Below are 23851 nucleotides of genomic sequence, written 5' to 3'. Positions count from 1 at the left end.
AATAAACAGAAGCACCAGAAAGCAAGGTTACACCAGCCGATCAGGTAAAACAGTATGTAATAGGCATCCAGTTTCATTTCCCATTCTGGCTGTGCACTAATGCACAAGCCTAGTAAGGGAGCACCCTCATTGTTGAGAAATGCCATATAAACTTTGGGGTGCGGAAAGCTCTCCCATGTTCTGAAGTAAATCTGCATGGCTCTATTTATAATTAAACATGTTAGTCTTCCTTCACGTTTATCTACTTAATTCTCATAGTTTGTTCAGCATTTTGGCTGCCCCATGGGAAAATGGAATACTGTATATGTTTCTGGGGGAGTGGGGGTTTGGGGGTGGGGTGGGGGCAGAGAGGATGGACATTGGCATCTCAGGCCAAATAGCCGAGCTGCTGCCAATTTGCTTCATGGAGATCTATCTGGAAAGCAGGATTGTTCACCCACTCATGTCATGATTCATTTCGCAAGCTGGTGTTGAGAAAGAATGGTCTTGCGGCTACAGTGCGAGGCTCTGGTCCAGGAGATGTCAGTTCTGTTCCAAATGATGCCACAGACTTCTTAAAACAATATGCAGCAAGTTGCTTAAGCTCTTTCTGGGTCTCTTCCCTTCCAGTGCCCCTCAAATCTCTTGTTTCGTGAGGTGGTGCAGTGCTGTAACCCAAACTGCGGAGCTTAGCCCTTGAGCACTTAATAATCATGATGATGATGATGATGATGATACCTGAACACTTTCTGTTTGTACATTGCTTCACATTCTTTCTGTAGGCATCTACTAAAGCCAGAGGTAAGCAATGATTTTTGAGAGCGATGCATTTGGTACATGCTGCTGCTGCTGCTGTCTGTCTTAAGCTCTCACTCATTTTTGCCCAGCTATGTTCTCTGGTCAAGCTGGACTTTCGGTGCTTTTGAACCACTGCAAAGGAAAGAAGTTTTTCAAGGCCAAGGCTTGGATAACTGTCCTAAACCTTTTGCACCCTACCTCCACGGAATAGTCCTTTATGGTTGTGTTCCACTGGCTCTTCAGGGATATCACCTAATATGTTGCAGCAAAACAGTCCTGCGCTTTTCCAACATTTTATTCACATTAGTCTCTTTCCTCTATGAGATTACTTATTTATTTATTTGCAGATGACAGTTTTGGAGCATCGTTTGCAATGCTGCAAATGTTCTCCTGTTTTCCTCCCCCCCTCCCCCGGTTCCCTCTTGACGGAACAGCATGCAGAGGGAAAGCAAGGAGGAGGATGTTTCTTTTAGACCCATAGATAACATGTTTGAAGTTTATAAGCAATTTCCAAGGATTTGTAAGCTACAGCTTTCAAATGCTTTGGTTATCTACAAATAAACATTGTTAATTGCTTTATAGAGTGTGTTATCATGCACTGGTTAAATAATGAGCTTCTTGTCGGTGGGTTTGTGCATTGTTGTGTTTTGAAATGAAAATGCAAACAATTCAAGGTGTTGAAAATTCTGAAAAGTGTGTGTGTGTGCTTGGCAGGTGGAGCGGGGAGCACATTTAACAGTTAAGGCAGAAAGAGCTGTCAGCAGTAGAAAGCCAGCCTTTTTTCCCCTTTCTCCCCAATGTTCTTGTCCCAGATGACATTGCTCCAAGGACAAATCGGAGCTTGATGAAATGAAACTGCAGATGGCTGGTGATCTCAATTCTGTAATAATGAAATGACACAAGGGGAAAAAATTGAGGTGGCTACAGTTTGTAAATACAATCTCAATTGGAGGAATAGAATGGTTTCTTTTTCTTACGTGTCACCTCTTCTCTTCTCTCCTTTGCACAACGCCCCCCCCCCCAAGCACTTGCCTTTTAGGTAATAGGGACTTGACCTAAATAGCATTTCACCTTTTTAAAGTAAACAGTACATTTCTATATCTTCTTTGGTCAGAAAAATCCTTAAAGGTGTGTGTCGTTTAGGGTTTTTTTGAGGCTGTGGAAGAATGCATCAGGTGCTTCCCTTGGTGTCGTGGACCATGCTCGCGTGTGGCACAGCGTGAGAGGTCTGCAAACCAGATAGTCTAAGCTTCAAATCTTGCTTCTGCTGTGAACTCAGAATAGTCTTAGGCAAACTTCAGCCCCACTGCTCCACCCCAAAAAAGATGAGGACAAAGATTATCAGGTGCATTGCAGAATTTCTTTGAGAATGAATGGGGAATGCCTTCAGCTCTTGAACAGCGTGGCGTAAATGCAAAGTATATCATTGCTGTCTTAATTGGTGTGGCAGAAAAGAATGAAGAAAGCCATTGTTGACATTTGTAATGGTGATCTTACATGGCTGTTTCCTGGGTGTGCTTTACCTACAAACTGAAGTAGGAACCGCAAGTATTTTCACCCCTTTAAAACAAAGGGTGATCAACCTCTGGGGCCCATTGCTTCAGGACAAGGGTATCACTAGCAAAAATAACTGGCTTCAATAAAGTGTTAGATGCATTGGCAGGCACCATCTTTTAAAAGGCTTGTAAAGGGTTGTAGTCAGCGCTTGTTTTACTCAATGACCAGTGACCAAGGATGACAGAAGCCATAGTGCAGCAGCATCTGGAAGGTGCGACATTGGCATCCCCAGGCTTAGGGAATGTAGAGCAGAAAGTGTGCCTGCACACGACTCCATCCGCTCTTATGTCCTTCAGCATCTGCCACCTGAGATGGCCTTCTCCCTCTGACTAACAGTAGGGCCGACTGTGGTGACGCTGCTATAACTGCACTGTTGGACAGCCTGTGAAATAGGAATTTATTTCCTGCTGCAAATGGCCATGCTAGGTGCATGAGGTGTGTGTGTGTGTGTGTGTGTGTGTGTGTGTGTGTGTGTGTGTGTTCACCATTCTCTTGACTGGGGATGTAAGACTTGCACTAAGAGGGGGAAGCCTTATTCATCCCAGCAGCCATATGCCAGTAGTGGGTGGGGCCAGAGACAAATGTGGAGGGAGCATTGGGTGTAGCTCATAGAATTACAGAATTGTAGAGTTGGAAGGGACCACAAGGGGTCTTCTAGTCCAACCCCCTCTTAACATTTGTACAGTAGGCTGAATCTCTGCATCCCACATCCAAACAAGCCTGTTGAATTATCCCTTTCTAGCCAGGCAAAAGAATTTGAGGAGGGTGCAGAGCAGGGGAGGGGTTGTAGCCTAGGGAGGGTCCTGAGGGCCAGCTATAGAGGCCTGGAGGCATCTGACTGCTGGGCCAGAAGTCCCACACCATTGGCTTAAACCTTCCCTTACTGTGTGTGCTGCATTCTTAAGGACAATCTCTCCCCTCTGCAGTTATTAGATTTCCAAAGACCCAAGACACAGTTGCAAGTTGCATCACTTGCCTTACATGTAAACACTCTCACTGTAAATATTGGTTTGTTTTTCTTGGGGGCCAAGAGATGGCTCAGTCAGTAGAGTAGGAGACTCTTAATCTCAGGGTTGTGGGTTCGAGCCCCATGTTGGGCAAAAGATTCCAACTATACAATTCTATAATTCTTCAAAAGGCCTGTCCACTCCAAAAACATCTTTTTCTATTGCTCTTTTCCCTTCCCTGTGTCACAGTGATAGAATAGGGCCAGAGAGAGCAGTAGGATACTGCATTTTCTCTGCTTTTCCTAACTATGAGGCCTGTGTTAAGCTTCTCACCAATAATTTTATCAGATTTCCCACCACCACCTCACTTCACACATCCAGCTGTCACTTTCTTTTAAAGGCAGTTTCTGCCGCATGTGCAATTACCTGACTCCTCTGAACCTCATCAGCCTCTTGGTTAGCGAGCACCTGCCACAACACAACAAACTGATTGCATGAGTCAACCCCTCCTTTATAGGCAGGGCCAAGGTGGGGCAGTTTGTCATTGGCGCTACCGCAACCTTGTAGGGAAAACCAGAAGGACTCACCAGACGGAAAGGCAGGAGGGAACCCTGCGTAAGATGAAAAGGGCTTTTAGGTTTTGCTGGATTTATGGGCAAGCTGCCCTCTGCAGGAATGAGAGCGTGGTGCTGTCTGAGGTTGGGTGGTTATGGGGAAAAGTCTCAGTAGTAGCAGGGCAAGAAAACATCTTGCTCTTCGTAGAGGTTCTTTGAAGAGCTGTCGCTCAACAGAAGAGCACCTGCTAGGCATGCAGAAGGCTCCAGGTTCAATCCCTGGCATTTCAAGCTGGTATCAATAACAGTGAACATAGCAGGGCTGCTACGGGCTACTCTCCTTCTCTCAGCATAACTCTCCAATCTGCAATAATAGTATATTTATTTATTTATTTGTTCGTTTATTTAAACACATTACATTTCCTCCAGGGTGTAAGTGCTTTCCCCACTCTTTTGTCCTCACAACAACCTTGCAAGGTGGTTTAGGCTGAGAGGCTGTGACTGGCCCCATGGACTTTATGGCTGAGTGAGGTTCAGTGCAGTGACTGCATTGCAGGCTTCTTCTATACTGCTCTGTCAGCTCAACCTGCAATGGAGGGTTTGTGTGTGTGAAAGCAATAAAAAGCCAGTTCCTTCCCTTCTCTCTGTCCCTTTTAAGAAACTTTCCCTGTGCTCAGAGAAACTCTTTTCTGCCATTAGCTAGAGAGAGAAGCTCTGAAACGAACCCTGGAAACAGACCAAAAGTTTCACACAGAAGATCAAGAATGGAAAAAATATGTGGCTGTGTAAACCAGCCAAATCCATTTATGTGTGCATTGGGGAAATCAGATATAAGCTTGCACACACATGGCATAAAGGCCCCAGTTCAGCATTCCCACATGAGCTCGGACGTAGGACCCACTTGCTGGAGGGGCCACACACACAAAGGAACATATTTCCATCTCTGGTGGGAATGCCCAAAGGTTAAAGGCAGCCCGGGATACAATGAGTTAGGAAAATGTTGAAGACACTCGGGGGAGCAGTCCTCTTTACCCCACAGTTGCTTCCCCTCTCCATCGTCGTCGAGGGAGAGAACAGGCCGCTTAAAAACAAAAAACTGCTGACCATCTTCTTGGCTGCTGCATGGCTGGCAATTGCCCAAGCATGGCTACAGGGCCTTACTTTTGAACTGTGGTACAAAAAACATTTGGAAAACAGCAATATCAGAAGAGATTACACATAGTGTCAAAGTGACCCGTAGGAAAGAAAACCAGATGCCGCTTTTTTGGGGGTTTTTTGCAACATGGTTGTCTTTAGTTACATATGCAGACAACCTTGGACTCATAAAGCAAACTTTCGCAGGCAAATTAGCAAATCTGGAGGTCATAAACAAATATTGGGATTCCTGCTTGTGCGCCACTGCTCACCTGATGACTCTCAGACCGCACTGCTAACTCCATGCTATCTTCACCCGTGCCTCACAGAAGCTAAAATAAGGTGTTCATATAATCGCTTCTTTCTGTAAAATCACTATTGCTGGGGGAAAGGGGAGGTGGAGCAATGAGGGAAATGTCATTATGGTATCTGTGTTGTATTTGTGTTCTTTATAACTAAGAAGAACCTCAGCAACGACTAAAACTCTAGGTATCAGGGAGCAAGTAATTCCCAAAGCACGCTGATTCGTCATGTCTGACAAGAAGCATCAGGAGGAGATTTTGCCCCATTCGCACCTGACTCGTTGGCAAATGCTAATGATCAAATGTCCCCCAGAGTAGCAATGCTAAGGGGGCTGGGGGGCTTCTGCTGACTGGTAAAAGCTACATTCTACTTACCCCCCACATTTTTGAATCTCCTGAGATAAAAAGAGAAAAGTTTGTGATGTTCTAGTTACCCTTTGAACGCTTACCATGCAGGACCAGCCCACCCATGAGGCAAGGTGAGGTGACTGCCTCACACGGCAAAATCCATAGAGGCAGCAGATCCCAATGTTCCCCCTTGTTGCTGATGTAGATCTTCCCTCACCCTTTTCCCCCTGGCAGAGAGGTGGTCACCTTTTGGGGACCTGCCTCATGTGCCTAAATGCTGTGGGCTGGTCCTGTGAATCAGCTGGAATGACTGGTGTTGTTTCACATTTGCAAGTTGGCAAATATATGATGTGTATTTTTCCTCTTCTAAAAACTGCTCTGTCTTGGAGTTCTTCCTGACGTTGAGCCAGAATCTCCTTTCCTGTAACTTGAAGCCATTGGTTCGAGTCCTGCCCTCCAGAGCAGGAGAAAACAAGCTTTCTCTGACTTCCATGTGACAACCCAATTTAAAGATTTGTGAACGTGTGAGGAAGAGACAGGGAGAGATGGGATATAATAAATGGGAATTCGTTATCCTATCCACCGAAAAAGGTTGGGCTCTGTTGTGAGTGTATTACTATTGTGTTTCATAAGCTGAATGGAAAAGGCTGGCTTGAACATAATATGGCACAATATGGTTTTGATGCCTCAGTGCCATAAAATTTCACCTCCCTGCCCTGCCTGTTAATAATTGTTCAGTTATTTTTGGAAGATGTTCTTGAGCAGGGCCTCTCGTATTTGGAATAGGAGACAATATAATAGTCGTTCCATGGAAATTGGTGGCTCTTACTTTTTTTGAGAAGGTAACCCTTGATATAGATGCCAACCAGGTGTTGTGCTCTTGTTGCCATTTTTTTCCCATCAAAGAAATCAGGGCTGGCTTTGTGTGAGACACATTGGGCCAGCCACTTATAAGGGGGGGGGGGGAGAAGGAAGAACTTGAAAGTGCTTCACCTAACAAAACTGTCTACCCCGTCAGATCGCTTACAGACTTCAAACAAAGCCTTCCCTTGACTGGCAGCCTCTGAGATAAGCTTCGAAACCAGAGTCTGACAGTATTTCACATGGTTATATATCAAGTAAATGGGTGGGAGAAGCAGGGGCCCTGCTGAGCTTACATCGTTTTTTATCAATGCTAGTGTTTAAAGAGAAGTGGTGGGGGGGAGAGAAAGGCTGGGAGAAGCGTCAAGAGATTTCAGAACAGAAAGACTCAATTTTTATCTTTAAAAGAATCTCTGAACTGGAGGCAAAGGCAAATAAAGGAAGGAGTCCCTAGCAAACAAGAAAGCAAGTGTAAGGTTGTTTAAGACCATCTGCCTTCCCTGAGAAGAGGATGAGGGATCATCATTATGCCTGGTGCTGAAACAATGATCTCCACGTCTGGCCAAATAATAAAATTGGCTGGGGGGGGGGGCAAGGCAGAGGAAAGGTCTATCTCTTATTACTCTTGAAAAACTTTTCAAGTCTCCAGGAAACTATTGTTTGTATGCAACCACTAAATGCCCTGACACAAAGGGACAAAGTTTTTGATGGGTGTGGGCGGGAGAGCTTCTGAAATAGATAATGCACACACGGTTAGAGGAAAGGCTGTCCTGTATCCATTCTGTAACACACACATACACCCACTTACTCTTTAGGCCCTGAGACCTGATTGGGATGTGTGTTATACCTATGATGTTAAGCTAATTGCAGGTTTCATTTCTTCGTTCCTGCAACTGAGTCACTAATGCAGAACTCTTCGCACATGTCTGCTTAACTACTCTAATTAGCCAAGTCAGGTAAATGTCTTACTAGAAATCAGTGTCCCAAATCTTAGCTTGGGCCTGGAAAAATCCCAGGTACAGTCCTGTGCGTACCTGCATCTTAATAAAATAATATTATTTTTCCAGGCCCAAAATATTATTTTGACTCTTCTCCCCCATCCCACCCTTCAAATTGTCCCAGTGCATGTGTAACAAGATCAGTGTCTGGGGCACCATGACCTATCTGCCACTGTGTCATAAGCTATGATCCATGTTCTAGTAACCTCTGGATTGGATTACTGTAAAAAGCAAGAGTTTCCAAAACTTGGATCTCCAAGCTGCTTTTGGACTACAGTTCCCATCATCCCTGACCACTGGTCCTGCTAGCTAGGGATGATGGGAGCTGTAGTGTGTAATGTGTTGTGCACAGGGCTGCCATTTACTGAAACTTTGTCTAGTATAGCATTCAGCTGGTTTACTATGATGGAGCCAAGTTACACCGGTTTTAAAGGAGTTGCATTGGCTCCCTATTTGCTGCCAAGCCCAGTTGGAGTATCTGAAGGAGCACCTCTGTCCCTGCATTGGGAATGTTGGAGGAGACCCTTCTCTGTGGCTGAATAATGTCCTTCCATGGGAATTGCATCTGGCACTTACACTGTGTACTTCTTGGCAGCAAGTAAAAACCTTTTTCTCTGCCCAGACATTTCAGATTGTGACATTTTTAACTGGTTGAATGGTTTTATTCCTCTTAATTTTACTGTACTGTTCAATTGTCTTAATGTTTTGTTAATGGAGTGTTGTTGTTTTTTGGAGGGGGGGATGTTATTTTTAAATTTCTTTGTATACTACCATAAAAACCATTTTCTGGATGAAGTGCCATTTATAAGATAATAACCCTGCTGGCAACCCACCCTGGGACCTTAAGGTGAAGGGTGGGCAATTAATAAGGCCCCTGGATGGGCTGCAACAATTAAAACACAACTTGCGGTTTAAAAACAACTTGCAGTCACAGAAATAAAGTGGGTCCTAGAAATATACATCTCAAGGGTCAAAAGCCAGTGTAGTGCTACACAGAATTGTAGAATTGGAAGGGAACCCAAAAGTTCATCTAGTACACACCCACACCCCAATTCAGGAATCCCTGCCACAGTTGTCCCTGGGTGGGCTTGAACCACCAGCCTTCTGGTGAACAGCCAGACACACTGACCCATTGCGCCACAGGTAAAGTAGAATGCAGCATGCAGACAGCTCAACATTTAATGCCATGTGTAAGTCAGCAATAGCATGAGCCTGCCTTGCTTTGATTAACTGAATATTCACAGGACACGAGGAGGGGCCGGAGCTTAAGTTGCCTAAAAGCTGAAGCACTGGCAGCAACCTGGAGCCAGAGTAACAAAGCAGGTTACTTCCTGGCAGTGTTGAGTCTGCACCTCCAGAACTCTTGCAACAACAGTGATCAGCCACCTGACGAGGCTTTATAAATGCTGATAGGCCTGGGAAGGTTACTTTTGCTTCTGCCAGTCTTCTTAAAAGGACCACCATGTTATCAGCTTATGGAGCCCTCTGTTGCATCTGCTAAACACCAACTTGTACACATTTGTGGCAGGTATCCAGTTTTGGTAATGTGTGTGTGGTCTGGTGCTCTCTCTGGATGCAGAGTTACATAGGCAGCTCCCGCGGGGCTCCCTCCCTCTCTTAGAATTTCACTTCTAAGAGAGAAGAGTGGCCCACAAACCTTTAATTGTATTTTGATTTCTGTCCCATCTTTGGGTCCAGAAGGATCTTCCCAAGGCAGCTTAATATTGGCTCACAAGCCAATATTAAGACTCCTGTTTTGAAGACCTGGGGCTAATTATTTTCTATCACACAGGGCACAAAGTGGGTTATTTCTGAAGTGCCTGTTACTGACCTGTTGCTTGCTGATGCCAGTAACAGTGAAGAGCCCTCTCCTGGTCCTCGAAATCTGCCAGAAACATATTTTTGCATTGGAAAGTGGCTGTCCCAACTTGTTTACGAACTCAGACTTTCTAAAAATAGTTTGCTTTTAATTAACGGTTCTTCTAATGTGATGCCCTTAAAACTTATTTATGAGAGGAGGGAGGGAGGGAGGGAGGCAGGAAAAGTTTATGTAGCACAGGAAGGAGAGAAAGGCAAGACAACAAGAACCCTAAACTTCCCAAAACATGGGTGCTATCCTGAACTGATCTAACTGTCCTGAGTTGACCTGGCCCCACCAAGTTGTTGTTTTTGAAAATCTTCCCAGTATATCATTTTCCTGTGATTTCAGTGTAATTGTTTGCGCAATAGGGCTGAAAGCTTTTATTTGGAAGATTAATCAAATATGGTGGCAGTTGATTGGGTAACTAATTTTGATCCACAAGAGAAAATAAAACTTGTAGCACCACTGATTACAAAGGAACTTCTTTGTTTGCGGCTGTATATTGGATCTGGTGTGCTCCTGCATTGGGGAATGCCAAGGGGAAGATGAAGAATCGCTTCTCTAAGAAAGCGTGGTGTTTTGTTGTTAATACAGTTGTAAATTACAATTGTACCTATAATGAGGTTTTGGTTGATAGGTTTAACTTTACATCATTAACTGTATAATCTGCTAAAAGGCAGGTGATTGTTTAATTGGTCAAACAGCCCTCTTATTTTGCATTATGCATCATCTTGTTTGACTTAGCCTCTGAATGAGAAGGCAAATGAGTTCCTTTCTAAATGATGAGAGGGGGGAGGGGAATAGGTTCATTAACCTTTGATGCAGATAGCAATGTCGTCTTGATCATGTGCGGTGAGCTATTCTTAGCTGTTATACTTGCATGCCCTTTTTTTTGTCTTAGCAGAAGGGAATACTGTAGTTCCCACTAGCGGTGAAAATAAGGAACTTTCCTTGTTGTTGTTTAATGTAATTTTGCAGGGTGCTGATTGCCAATTGTCATTTCCTCTATTGTTGTGTTTGTTGCAGCGTACAAAAACAATACGTTTCCCCCCTCAGAAGCTAATTACATTTTCTGTATCAAACTTCACTCCAAAGCTTTGCAACTCTTCGCACAACCTTGCAGAGAAATGAATCCAATTGCCTTTATTGCAGTGGGGCATGTACAGAGCACCTTTATATAATTAAAGCCATAATTAGCGCTGAGCTTGAATGCTTACTTTCCCCTACTAATACAGGGAGGGTGGGGGGACATTATTCTTGTGTTCTGAATGAAATTGAGTCAGAAATGAGGTGGGAGTTCTGCCAGCAAGAACAGCCCTCCACAATGGGCTTATTTAATGCAGTTGCCCTCAGCAAAAGGCTCTGTTGATCATCCCAGTGATAAACCTGTTTGCTTCAGCGCATACACAGCCAGACAGATTGGGAGGAAATAGGCATGAGAGCTTTGAGTGCCTTTCAAGTGTAGGGCAAGCAAATTGAATCCTTGCTACTTCAGATCTTCCCCTGCAGGCAGCCTACATTTCTTCAAAACTGAGCTACAGACTGTCATCTGATTTGGAAAGGGGAGGTGGGCTTGCAGCCTCTGTACGTTTTTCTCCTAGAGAGTAATCCTTGTTTATTGCATCAGTGCTGGCTTTAGGATTCAGACCAGGCACCTTCAGGGCGCCCTAGTAACCTGTAAGAGGTCAGATGTGCTGACCAAGAACTCTCTAAAACTGCCTCCAACTTCCAGAGTGCTCCATAAGTGAGAATGGTAGCACTTGTGGGACCGTGGTGCCCTTTCGCTGCAAATTTCTAGCCTTTTTGCTCTTTGGAGCTGGCCCTGATTTTTTCTGTGCAGGTCAGAGGGAAGAGGGTGTGAAACAGGAAACCAGATAGTTAAGGGAGCAAAATGTTCACCAGTATCATGTTCACTGATGCTATCAAAGTGCAGTGTGAGGTAGAGGATTGCATCTTCTAGGAAACTGTATTGTGAGTGATTGTATTCTAGCAATTGTGGACTTTGTATAGGCAACAAGTACGGCAAACATGCACCATAAAAGTAAGTGATTTCAGACACCTCCTTTGGGGGCCTTTTCTTTTCTTCATGGATGTTATTACCAAAGTGGTGTTTCTTTCTTTGCCTTATGCAGCCAGCCCCGCCCACCCACCCACATATCTCTTCCCCCCACCCCCCAAAATCCCTTTTCTGCTTTGCTCTCCAACAACACAATCCAAGGTTTCCTTGCTGACTTCCTGTTTTCTTCATTCTAGCATGATCCTAACTGTCAGATGTCAAAAGGCAGCTACGCTTTTCTTGGTTCCTTATCTTCTGATAACACGGACACTCAAACAAAGGATGCAGGTTTCCATTTGGCAAACAAAGGAAATGTGGCCCAGTTTTGAGCATGCTAGCTGTATAATGTACATATCCTTCTTTGCCAGTAATAACAAAATGTCATCAATAATGTAAAATAGTACTGGAGGCTGAAGCAGATTACGAGGCAGATGGCGACGAAGGAGCAGACAGTATAATTTCCTACCTCGTTGGGCTATTCTGTGTGTTTTGATTCTTCTTTTCCAAGTATCCCCTATGAGATTTTGGTTTAGGTCTCTGCCCTCCTCATCACTGATGGTGAATGGTTTCTAGAGAACCACTCTCACCCCTCACCACTGCCTTCCCCCCACCCAAATACAGCTAGTTCCAGGATATGTAAGACCTTGAGTCGAACAACTTCAGTGGCTCCCCTTTTAATCTGGAGGAATCAGGGTGTGCAAACCGAGAACTCTGATTCTGCCTCCCAACTTTTATGGATGCCCCTGCAATCCAGAATAATGGTGCTGTTGGGACAGTGGGCCCCTTTGCTGTTCTTGGGCTGTTCTGCAGATGCCCAAGACTGCCATCTAAGGGATCCAGCCTTGTGTTAATTCTTAATGAGGGCCCCAGGTGGTGCAAATCAGGCCACTGCTGTTGCTTTCTGTGAAAGGCTTAAGAAACAGAGAAGCACAAACTCTTCAGCTCACCCACTATGGACTGTATCGTCAGTGTTCGAAACTCCCATTATTCTAGGTGCATTTTATGACAGGAAATTTCATTAGCCCAAACGGTTTCTGAGCTCTGAGCACAGTACTGCCCCTAAGATTTGAGAGTAAAACTGCAGAGTGGAAGGAAAGGAGGACCTTTTTCTGCCTCCCCTCTTCCAGCTACACTCTGAAGACTGGCGAAGAGACCCTCTTATGAATATTAGAGAGGTGGGCAAGGGAAGGGCTAGACCATGTGAAAAATGAACATAATATTTCAGCTGCAGATCATTCATTTTCAGCTTTGTATTCTTGTTCTAAAACAGTGCACCTAGACATTCCGTTGTTGTTCCCGTAACCTAGGTGTAAGGTGCCATTTAGCTCCTAGCTTTCATATCTCAGTTTCTAACACCATGTATGATCCAGAGGTGCTTCCTCCTTCCTCTTAGATGAGGGATTTGTAGGAGAACACTGAAGAGCCCTGGCCAAAGTGATGCAAGGTTCTTGCAATGGTAAATTACTTTTCCCTGTGTTTCCTTGCCATTCAAACAAGCTGTAAAGTTAGCTAACTCTGGCATCCTGCCTGACGTTGCTTTGAGTACCTCAAAACGTTCTGCACTCCAGACTAACAGAATGTAGTAGTCAGATATATAGCTCATCTTTGGGTTTCAGATTACAGGAGATGGCATTTTATTAAGCTCTTAATGAGCTGTGAAATAAAGTCTTCTTTTTGCTTGGCACCTAAAAATGTGCCACGAAGGCATTCTACAAATGGGGAGCCACCAAAGAAAAGTTATCCTGTTCTCCTCTCTGGACCTCTTGTGGAAGAAGTACACAGAGAAGGGCCTCAGAGGAAGATTACAGGGTCTGGGCTGGTTCATATGGGGAGAGGCGGTCCTTGAGGTATTGCGGTCCTGAGCTGCTTACGTCCCTGTATGTTAAAACCAGCACTTTAATTGGTGCTGAAGAGCACTCCCCAAGCATAACCCTCTGGAAATGACTGTCCCAGTAGGACTGGAACCACCAGAAACCAGTGCTACCCACCCTTAACTCAGATAGCTGCTCCAGAAAGATACCATGGTTGAAGGTTTTAAAAGCATCTTTAAAGGCATTCCCACAAAGATAGCATTACAACAGTACAGCCTGAAAATGGCCAGTGGATAATTGAGTATAAACATGGGATCAAATAAATGCATGCTTTAAAAATATCTCCTCCTACAGGCTGTTCCTATCTGGGCCAAAATACCAATTCCTGGTTCCAGTAATTCAACACAGATCAGACACATTATATCCTACCTTAAGGTTGACAGTCACTTATATGCTTTGGATACCTGTGGTTATTACCTCATCTAGCCCTCCCTTTTTGAAGGCTTTATTTCACAGCTCATTAAGAGCAGGACTTGGGCTGATTTACACTATGTGGCATTTAAATGTGTTTGTGGGAGGGCCATTATTGGGGTTTTTAAAAATGTATTTTGTGTTCTCCCTTTTTATTTTTATGTTGTAAACCACCCTGTGATCTTCAGATGAAGGGTAGTATACAAATTTAGATGATGGTGATGCTGATAATAATAATAATAATAATAATAATAATAATAATAATTATTAAAATTTAATTGGATGAAAATTTATCTGCCAGGAAACTGATAGGATTAATGTGGCCAGCATCTGTTACACTGATTTTGTGGTGAACTGGTTTGGTCCAGACTGTTTGAAGACTTACCGTATTTTTTGCTCTATAAGACTCACCTTTTCCCTCCTAAAAAGTAAAGGGAAATATGTGTGCATCTTATGGAGCGAATGCAGGCTGCACAGCTATCACAGAAGCCAGAACAGCAAGAGGGATCGCTGCTTTCACTGCGCAGCGATCCCTCTTGCTGTTCTGGCTTCTGAGATTCAGAATATATTTTTTTCTTGTTTTCCTCCTCCAAAAACTAGGTGCGTCTTGTGGTCTGGTATAGAGCGAAAAATACAGTTCCTGTTCTCATAGCAATTTCCTTGGCATTTGCATTTATCTCGGAGGCCGTCTCGTTGATGAAAGTCAAATTGGTATATCCTAGGGACAGGGCCTTCTTAACTGTGGCTCCACAATTGTGGAATTCGCATTCCTCGGAGATCCTCACTTCCACTGGTCTTCAGATGTGGAGTGAAAACTCTTTTATCCCACCGGGCCTTTTTATGGACTAGGTTTAGGCTAGTTCTTGTATTTTTCTGTGGTGGTGTGTAGTTTTAGGGTGCATTTTAACTGTTCTTATTATGTGCATGCAGCCTTGGTGGGATGTAAATAAAATAAAATTTAATTGGCCCAACCCATTCAGCTTTCCACAATGGCCCTCTTGTCCTTCTTTACAGAAATTCACAATCACCTGGTATGGACAAACATGAATGTATTGGGGACAGTTGTTTCTTTTTCTCTGTCTTATAGAGAGAGAGAGAGAGAGAGAGAATGCTTCTGGTAATTTGGATGCTATTTGGCCTTACAAACATTAGATAGATTCCTGGTTTACGGTAATTGCCCAAAAGGGGGTGAAGCCAGACTTCAAGTGGCTTTTCCTCAGTTTGCAAAAGCTCATGTGCCTGGATGCAGAGGATTGGGCGAGTGATTGTTGACAAGCCAGTATGACACATTGTCCTTATTTTGCTTAGATGCACAACAGTTCTTACTTGCCCCATAGACAGGAACTGGAACTTGGTTGCACAATTCAGATACCTCATTATTTCGGAAGCTTAAATATGGGTTGGGGTGACTTCTGAATAGACAAATCATATTTATGATGGGTGGTTCTTCCTCTAGAGGTTCCTGTACCTAGAGATGGGAGAACTGTACTTAGCAAGGCAGATACCGTATTTTTCACTCCATAAGACACACTTTTTCCCTCTTAAAATCTAAGGGGAAATGTCTGTGCATCTTATGGAGTGAATGTGTGTTCCCTGGGGCTGGGGGGGGACCCGGGCTTCCCCCGCCAGCCCCGACAAAGCTCCTTAGCAGCTCTGGGGTAGCCCGCGAAACCTCCGCAGGGCAGCGGGGAGCCTTCATCCCGCTTTCCTGGGGAGGCTTCAAGCGGCTATCCCTGGCTTTTGCGGGAGGTGGGGGAAGGGACAGAGCGAGGCTCTCTCACTTCCCCCACCTCCCGCAAAAGCCCCCAAGAGCCGCGCTCCCTTTAAAGAGCAGCGCGGGGTGTGTGGCTCTTGAGGGCTTTTCCCTGAGGAGGGAGAAGGGCAGCCCGTCAGTGACTGCAAGCGCCGCACACACACAGGCTGTATACAGGCTCTGCTCAGCGCTCCCTTTAAATAATTTTTTTTTCTTGAATCCCCCCCCCCACCCAAAGTAGGTGTGCCTTATGGAGCGAAAAATACGGTAATGTCTAAACCATGGTTGATTGGAAGCTCAGACCATGGTTTTGGTTTTAAACTATGGTTGGTGCACAGCTGGGCTTTGGTGTGATTTTGGAACTGAGAGCCACTCCATCGGTCTTATCTGGAAAGTTTGGACAGATGGTCTAAATGCCCTTTTAGTATTTGTCCTGGTTAAAAGAGTAACAATATTTCCCCCTTTTTTAAAGAGATCTCAAATCATTGCTAGACTTCAGGAGCCACTAGAGATCCCACCTGCAGTCCCAGCCTCAGCCTTGGTGAATGGCTGTAACATAAGGAACCATCTACTGAAGCAGCAGATAATGAGACGGCAGCAGCAGCAGCAGCTACAGGTTGGTCTCTTAGTTTCTCTGGGAAGCCAGATGACTGCTGATAGGGCTGTTATTTCAAGTGACGAGGCTTCTTTAGATTACCACGGCAGAGTGATGGAACTTAAATTGCAATGCTGTTATCCCTAGGGTTAGTTCAGCAGTTGTGGTACTTGATTGAAGTCTTGCAATGGGAGCCATCTTTCCACACGCTTGATCACCAGCCCTCCTTTCTTCGGGAAGCAGTACTGGTGTTCGAAGTCTAACTGGCTCCCAATAACTTATCACCCCCAAGATGGCTCACAAAGAACAACTGCACCAATGCAAATACAAATAATGCAAATGATAAAAAAAAATCAAAACAAAATCTTAAATTCCCAAAGGTATTTTTAAAAAATCAAGATACATTTCTGTTCCTGCCGAAAGGGCAAAGCGTACTCCCCACCAAAAAACAAAGAAAATTAAAAGACAGCAAGAGTAAATACTTAAGCAGTCTTCTAGGGGTCCCAAGGCAGGTAGGAAAGCTTGATGGTTTGAAAAGCCTCTCCCTCTTGGACAGAACAGAGGAGGAGAAGGAGGCAGCAGTGATCAAATGCATGGATGTGTTCAATTAGGACACGGGGAGGCACAAGTTAAGTTCATAAGAGGCTGTATGTAATCTTTGTGGGTTTGTGGAGGGGGCTGTCATATTAATATATCTAATGAGGTTAGAAAAGAAGAGACAGACTTCTTCCTTTTTCTTTTCACTTGTTACAAAAGCTATTTTTATTAAAGCTTGAAAAGAGAAACAAAGAAAAAGCGATATGCAAAAGTTAGAATCAAATACCAAACGTTTTAAACATAAAAACTTAGAAGAAAAGAAAAGAAAAGAAAAAGATTTCTGACTCTCCATCTATCGGCTTTATAGACTTAACTTGCTCCATAACAGTATCTAACTCTTCTGATTTCCATAAACCAACCTTATGTCAGTCTTCAAACCCAGATATCACAAGCTCATTCTCCTTTTTGCGCAAAAAGCCCATAAGGGGTTTCCAACCGTTAATAAATGTCAACAACGATTTTTCTCTAATTAAACTTGTCAACTTTGCTATCTCAGCAAAATCCATTAGTTTCAATAACCATTCTTCCATAGTAGGTGCTTCCAGCTTTGTGTGTATAAGAATCTTGCCGCTGTGTTCATGTATTGCAATAATCTTGCATACTCTTTTTCTTGTTGTATAGTGGTACCTCTGGTTGCAAACGGGATCCGTTCCGGAGGCCTGTTCGCAACATGAAAAGAGCGCAACCCGCAGCGGCGCTTCTGCACACGCGCGGGTTGCGATTCGCCGCTTCTGCGCATGCGCGTGATGTCATTTTGCACTTCTGCGCATGCGCGAGCGGCGAAACTTAGAAGTAACCCTTTCCAGTACTTCCCGGTCGCCGTGGGACGTAACCTGAAAGAACGTAACATGAAGCGGACGTTACATGAGGTATGACTGTATATCCATTAGTCCCAGCAGGAAGAGTTCTGGTTTGAGTTGAACATTAAGCTTCAGAATCTTCTGTATCAATGTATCTATTTGTATCCAATAGTTTTTAGCTTTTTTGCACAATAAAATGTCCCCTCGTGTTTTTGACACTTCCAGCAAACAGTTGGAACATTTTTATACATTCTAAATAACTTCTCAGGACTTAGATACCAATGGTACATCTTTACATGAAAATTCTCTTTTAAATCATAACACAGTGTGTATTTTAACCCTTTTGTCCTCATATGTTCCCACTCTTCCATCTGTATATTATAACCAAAATAGATTGTTCCTAGATGGTTATTGAAGACAGCTGGTGGTCTCAGTACTCAGTGGTCTCAGAGGGAAGGCAATGAAACAACTTATTGGGGATCTGTCTAATAATACTCAGGGCAAAACTACGTGCAATTCTTGTGTGTCTGTTTATAAAGCACAAACTTGTGCTAAAGGTGACCAGTTTATTTGACCAGAAAAGACCAGTTCTGATTTGAAGTTATTCCAAGTAAGCACACTTCCATTTATTAATTTATATCATTTGTGTTATTATAAACTACCACCTGCCCACTTGAAATCCATGGAAATTACAAACCACTGCCCACATTTCTTTCTTCCAGAGCCTATTTTTACAGCTCCCCATCCCAATTCATAGCTAGAAACTGACTTATGTTTAAATGAAACAGAGGTCTTCCAAATATTTAGTTCTGTGCACAAATGTTCAGTTCTTGGATGAGATTACAGTGTGGAGGAAAAACACACATATAGTTAATTGAGGTGGTTTCCCCTCTCTAACTTCCCTAGTCCTGGAGAGACCTTAAGATCCCGTATTGTCTACATTCTTAAACAGGTTGCTCAGCAAAGGGACAAATCCCCTTCCTTTCATTAATAAAGGGATTCAGGGCCAATGCAACACATTTCACTGCCACCCCTGGCTCCCCATTCACCAGTTGCAGCCTTCTGGTCCTCCCATCACCTCTTCATGCTGCGTGCTTCTGGGCCATCTTGCCCAATGTCTTGTTCTCAGCAACAAATGGTTCTTTCCTTGGAGCAAGGCTTTGGAGAGGGCCGATGTTGCCAACATTTTGGCAGTAGCAAGTGCTGTTAAAATCCTTCACACTAAATTTCTGCAACGCCTTGTTCTAAAGAAGGGCCTTTCCTGGGACCGAGACATAGGCAAGCGGACTGGGCAGCCCTCAAGAAGTGACACTTTGCTGCAGTGTCGAAGTGGCAGCAGGGCTCCTAGACTCCAAGGTACAGGCAGCTGGGTCTTGGGGCTGGACAATGGCTGGCAGTGGTCAGCTGGCTGGCTGGCCAGCAAAATAGCATTGAGGGGCAGTCAGCAGCAGAGGACTTGAGGGGGGTCGCTGGTCTAGCATCCATCCCAAACTGCCACCTAAAACAAAGTGATCAGCTTGCCTAATGGGTGGGCTGGAGCTCTAAACCAGCTCTTCAACTTGGATGCAGGAACTGAAATGCAAACCTTTTGTTTCAGGGCTATCAAAGACATCGTATTAAAGTATATAGACCTGTCTCTGCTCTTTCAGCCAGTCATCTACAGCTGGTAAACATCAGTTGCATGTCCATAGAGTAACTGCAAACTTTCTGGATGGGTTTCTCTCTCTTTTCCCTTCCCACACCACCTTGCTGGATATGGGGAGAAAATCAATAGCCGGTCTTTCTGTTACCTGTTCCAAAATCACTCTGCCAAAATGTGTTTGCCTGGCTAGATTAGGACATGTGTTAGAAAGCTTTAAAAGTTCATTTGCTTTTATTTCTGTTTAAATACATGTGTTAAAATGTATCTTGTCTCGGGGTTACACATTGCCTTTTGATGGTGTTGCCCAAAAAGGCAGCCTATAAATACTTTAACTAATATCCTAATCCCTATTAACTCTAATAAAAACCAAACCTCTATGCCTGGTTCAAACGTAAATCCACAAGAAATTTTTACCGATGAACCACAGTTCAAACAAACCACAATTCCTTGAGTTCATGCATTATTGGGAATTGTTGTTACTTAGTCACACTATTCCAATTGCAAAGGTTCATTTTTGTAGCAGTCAATAGTGGTATGTGAACATGATCTCTGTATAATGTGTTGCCTCCCACCAACATTGGGGTTCCCAATAATTCGATTTAAAATACAAAGCATCATGGTGCTTTCTAACAGCCTTTAAGGAACAGAAAACTGATACGCGATTCATCCTTTTATGAAAGAGAGAAACAGAGAGAGAAAGAGTGAGAGGACAGAGGTGGGGGGGGGATGGGGGAAAAATACCCTTCTATTGCAGCCCTTTCCCATTTCACTTGGATCTCAACCCAATGAGATTGTTTAAGAGAGTGACAGGGTGCAACAGAAGGGGAGAAACAAACACTCAGTGAAAAACGAGGTCGGGAAGTTGACAAAAATAAGAGGGAAAATTGTAATTATGTATTGATTGTATATGTTTAAAATGTTGAAACTTAATAAAATATAATTGCAACAACAACAACAACAAAAGAGTGGAACTTGTATTTGATGTGAACATTTTTTCCCCTTTCGCCTAGGAAAAGCAGAGACACAGCATGATGGGAGTATCATCTGAGCAGAGGGGTCATTTTGTGGGGCAGCTGATGAATCAGTTTACTGGTAAGGAGTTGGAGAGCATATTCTCGAAAGCTTGACCCTTTTTGTGTGTGCTGTTTTAATTCAGGGATTTCAAGGAAACTCTTAATAATACATAAATATCCTGCTTGCAGATCTCGCATGCCTTCCATTTCTGATTTGCATAAGCCAGCCTGACCCTTAATAAAAAGAAGGGTCCTTTGGAATACAAGGAGTTACATGCCTAAGGTGCTGTCAAGTTCTAGTTGTGATAGCCTCCGAACTGTAGGTTCTGCAACGTGGACTTCAGCAGAGCAAAGCTAATTTCATATAACATAATTCCTGCATTTGCAAACTAGAGCTGAACTGTGGAATTCGGAAAAGTTAAGATATTTGAAATGCAGGCTTCACAATTTTAAATTACTGGTTCCAAATTGGATGGATAGATTTTACACGCCACTGGTGAAATGTGAATATAGCAACTCTATAAATAAACAAATAAATCATTGAGACGCAGCAGAGGAAATTGAGCTGCAGCAGATTAGTTTGATTTTTAAAACATGTTTGAAGAATGTTCAAGTTACCCTTCCACCTTGTTGGGAGCTGAGGGTTCTAGTTTGGCCCCAGCTAATCCCTGACAGACTGGTTCTCCATGTGCAGGGATTTTTTTTACATGGAGGAGCATTCAAGCATAAGATTTTAGGTTTACCTGCAAACCGAAGTGCTGAAGCCTAGAAAGAGTTGCATTCTGTAATCTTGCTGATCATTTAATTTGTCTCTAGGGCAAATTGTGTTTGAACCATTAAACCAGAACAGCTTTACTCTATTTAGCAGAGAGAGAAACTAGCTTTGCAACAGTTAAAAGTGGCACTGGGATGTGTGTGTTATATTTGTATGATATTTTGTGCTTAAAGAATTGAAATGATGCGTGCAGAATCCAGTCTCATGCCCAGACTCTTCCTAACTTAATGCCTTGCTTGTTCCTCTATGCAGCCGTTTCCCAGCCCATGTCAGCAGATTGCACCCAGTCCATGTCGACTCCTTCTCCAAATCACCGCCTAATGTCATCTCCCCAGGGAATGTTGCAGAGTTCCTTGGGCTCTGGGATCACTCAGATGGCCCCTGTGAACCAGAATACTGGGGCAGTGGTGATGATTGCACACAACCCCAGCAAGCAGCCAGGAATGTACCCACCTAATGCCGATTTCAGCCTCCCAATGCGGCAAAGCCAAAATCCCCTGGGTATGAGTTCCGGAATGCAAACGGTTCACGGCCACCCTACCCTTCGGCCTGGCATGGTGCTGGCCAGCTTTGCCTCTGGTTCCCTATCGAGCCACACTTCACAGCAGCAGCAGCAGCAGCACTTGAGGCAGCAGACGATGCCAAGAATGGCTAACGTCTACTCCACCTCTCCTCAGATGTGGTCACAAAGGATGCCAAATCAAAGCCAGATGGATGCCAGTATGCAGCAGTTCTCTGGCAATGCTATCTTCTCGAAGCAGAATGCAAGGCCAAATCTCTCTGGTCCGTCGTTTACCCAGTCTGTGGCACCACCTAATCAGATTGCTCCTGGGGTCCATGCCAGACAGATGCAAAAAGCCAGTATGGGACAATCAGGCCAGAACTTGGGCCCTCTGAATAACCAGAACCTGAGACCCAATCTGACAAGAGTACCTTTGCAAGCAGCGATGAATGTCATGAAGCCAATGCCGCAAGGCATAACCAGTTTTAGCCAGCTCAGTGCTGCACACCCAGTCGGCCTACCAACTTATCCTGGCTCTGCCGGCCAGTCGTCAGGATCGTTCAGCAGAATGAGCCCTGCCTCTGAGATGCAATCCCAGTACGACTTCATGGTCCAGCAAAACGATGCCCTTCTGCCTGATAACTGCAGCGATGTTGACTTTATCGATAATCTCATGAAGAATAGCGGTGGCAGCGGAAGCAGTGACGAAGAGTGGCTGAATAATTTGACAATGATAGATGACATTTTGGGGCAACAAAGCTCTGGACACGTGTGATTCTTGAGGGATGATGCTGATGGGTATGTAAATAATCTGTGCAGGACTAAAAAAAGAAAAAAAGCATTTACAATAATAATAATAATAATAGAAATCCTCCCCTTCTTAATTAACTTGCCCAACTAACTCTTCACCTTTCTCCCAGATTTTTCAAATAGCGCTGTATATATAGTTGAATATTTTTTGTAAATTATGTTTTCCTAAACATTAAATATGGAAGTATTTATACTTCTTTGCTGGACTCTTTGTAAATATCCTATAGACTATTCTCTCCCTTTTCTCTTTCTCTTTTTCTATTTCTCTCTCTTTCTCATTCTCTCTTTCTCTTTCTCTTTCTCTTTCATTTCTATTTCTCTCTCTCTCTCTCTCTCCCTCCCTCCCTCCCTCCCTCCCTCCCTCCCTCCCTCCCTCCTTTCTTATTTTTTGGTATATTAGAGGAGTTGAGTTACATCTTGTTCTAAATATGCAAATGTTAGTTTCAGTAATACTGTGTATTACAGCATCAAATATTTTATGTCCAGAAAAACAGAGTCAACGGGAAGCAAGGATTGCCACATTCCTTGCCTTCCCAAGCCCATGTAAATTTAAGATGACAGATCAACTGAATTAAAAATCAGTTTTGATCTGGCCAACAATAATTCAATCCCTACCAGGCCCAGGAATTCATCCAAGTAAATTGCTTAATAAAGGAGCTCATTGTGGCAAGCTCTTTTGCTGGACTGAAGGTGCCAACAACCTGTACACTGTTCTTTTGCTCTTTCTATGGCTGTGGTTGACCCAGGTCTGTTCCACACAATCAGTGTTTGTGCTAAATGAGTACAGCACCAAACCATGAGTTGCCCATACAGACGAGCCACAGGCTGAGCATCAGAATCACCTTAAGATATAATATTTGCCGCTTGCATCAGCTACAAGTCACCAGGTGGTGAGTAAGCAAGCAGTGATGTAAGCGCATGTGTGAACTGGTCCACAGGGTAAGAAGGTGGTTGATCTGAAAGACTGTGACAAATACCAAGTGCTTTTGTAGAAAATTATCTGTGTCAGAAGCGCATGCAAGCCTGAAAGCATGAATGTCGCCTTTCAGCAATTAGAAACACTTTCTGGCTTGCGCACCTCAGCAGTGTATAGTTGCAGTTTGCAGTGTATAGTTTGCAGTTTGCAGGCTATCTGTTCCTAGTTCTAAACAACTTTCGTATCTTCTTATCTGTTTTTGATGAGACTGTCCTTCCTGCCCCCCCTTTTCCATTTCTCACCGCCCAGATAAAATGTCTATAAACGCTAATAGCTTAACTTTTGATGTTTTTCCTGTTAAATGTATATTTAAGAGTCTGTTTATAAAAGAATTCCGTTCTACTGTAAGCTTTCTTCAACAATGTTCATACTTTGTGTAATCCGATTTTAATGGCCACATCAGCATCCATTTGTATGACAATGTCCACTTCAAGCACACCAAAATGTTCTTTTTTCCTTCATACCATAATAAACTGCCAGGGAAAAATTGCAGTCACTGCATGTTTTCATTTATTCTTTTTGCTTTTGTTTTTGTAGAAAACAGCATTTTAAGTAAGAATAGTAATGCTTGCAACTGGAATGAATACTAGGCAACTTGCAGGCATTTACTATTTTTGGAGAGGGGCAAGGTCACAAGGCTTGCAACTCTTTTGGGGAAACTGAATCCCTGTTGCTAGAAAAAGGTTTTGAGACCTTCAGGACAGAGAGACT

At 43.7% G+C, this 23851-nt stretch overlaps 1 protein-coding gene across 12 annotated transcripts in view; it reads left to right on the top strand.

Annotated features, from left to right (window-relative positions):
- The window catches only part of MAMLD1 (mastermind like domain containing 1), a 121539-nt gene extending 97907 nt beyond the window's left edge, over positions 1-23632 (top strand). For 10 of the 12 annotated variants that reach the window (XM_081178963.1, XM_081178958.1, XM_081178966.1 and 7 more), the window contains 4 exons: positions 15903-16046; positions 19020-19088; positions 20075-20156; positions 21105-23632. In XM_081178963.1, coding sequence (XP_081035089.1) covers positions 15903-16046; positions 19020-19088; positions 20075-20156; positions 21105-22129 — 1320 coding nt within the window. In that variant the 3' untranslated portion in view covers positions 22130-23632. The remainder of the gene's footprint in view (positions 1-15902; positions 16047-19019; positions 19089-20074; positions 20157-21104) is intronic. The other 2 variants (XM_081178967.1, XM_081178961.1) reach the window with 2 other exon arrangements.
- Positions 23633-23851: the final 219 nt, after the last annotated feature.

Source organism: Podarcis bocagei (genome assembly GCF_964188305.1).
Source record: "Podarcis bocagei genome assembly, chromosome: Z".
NCBI classification, from domain to species: Eukaryota; Metazoa; Chordata; class Lepidosauria; order Squamata; family Lacertidae; genus Podarcis; species Podarcis bocagei.
The sequence above is the reverse complement of the archived record's forward strand: the minus strand, read 5'-3'. Positions and strand labels throughout refer to the sequence as shown.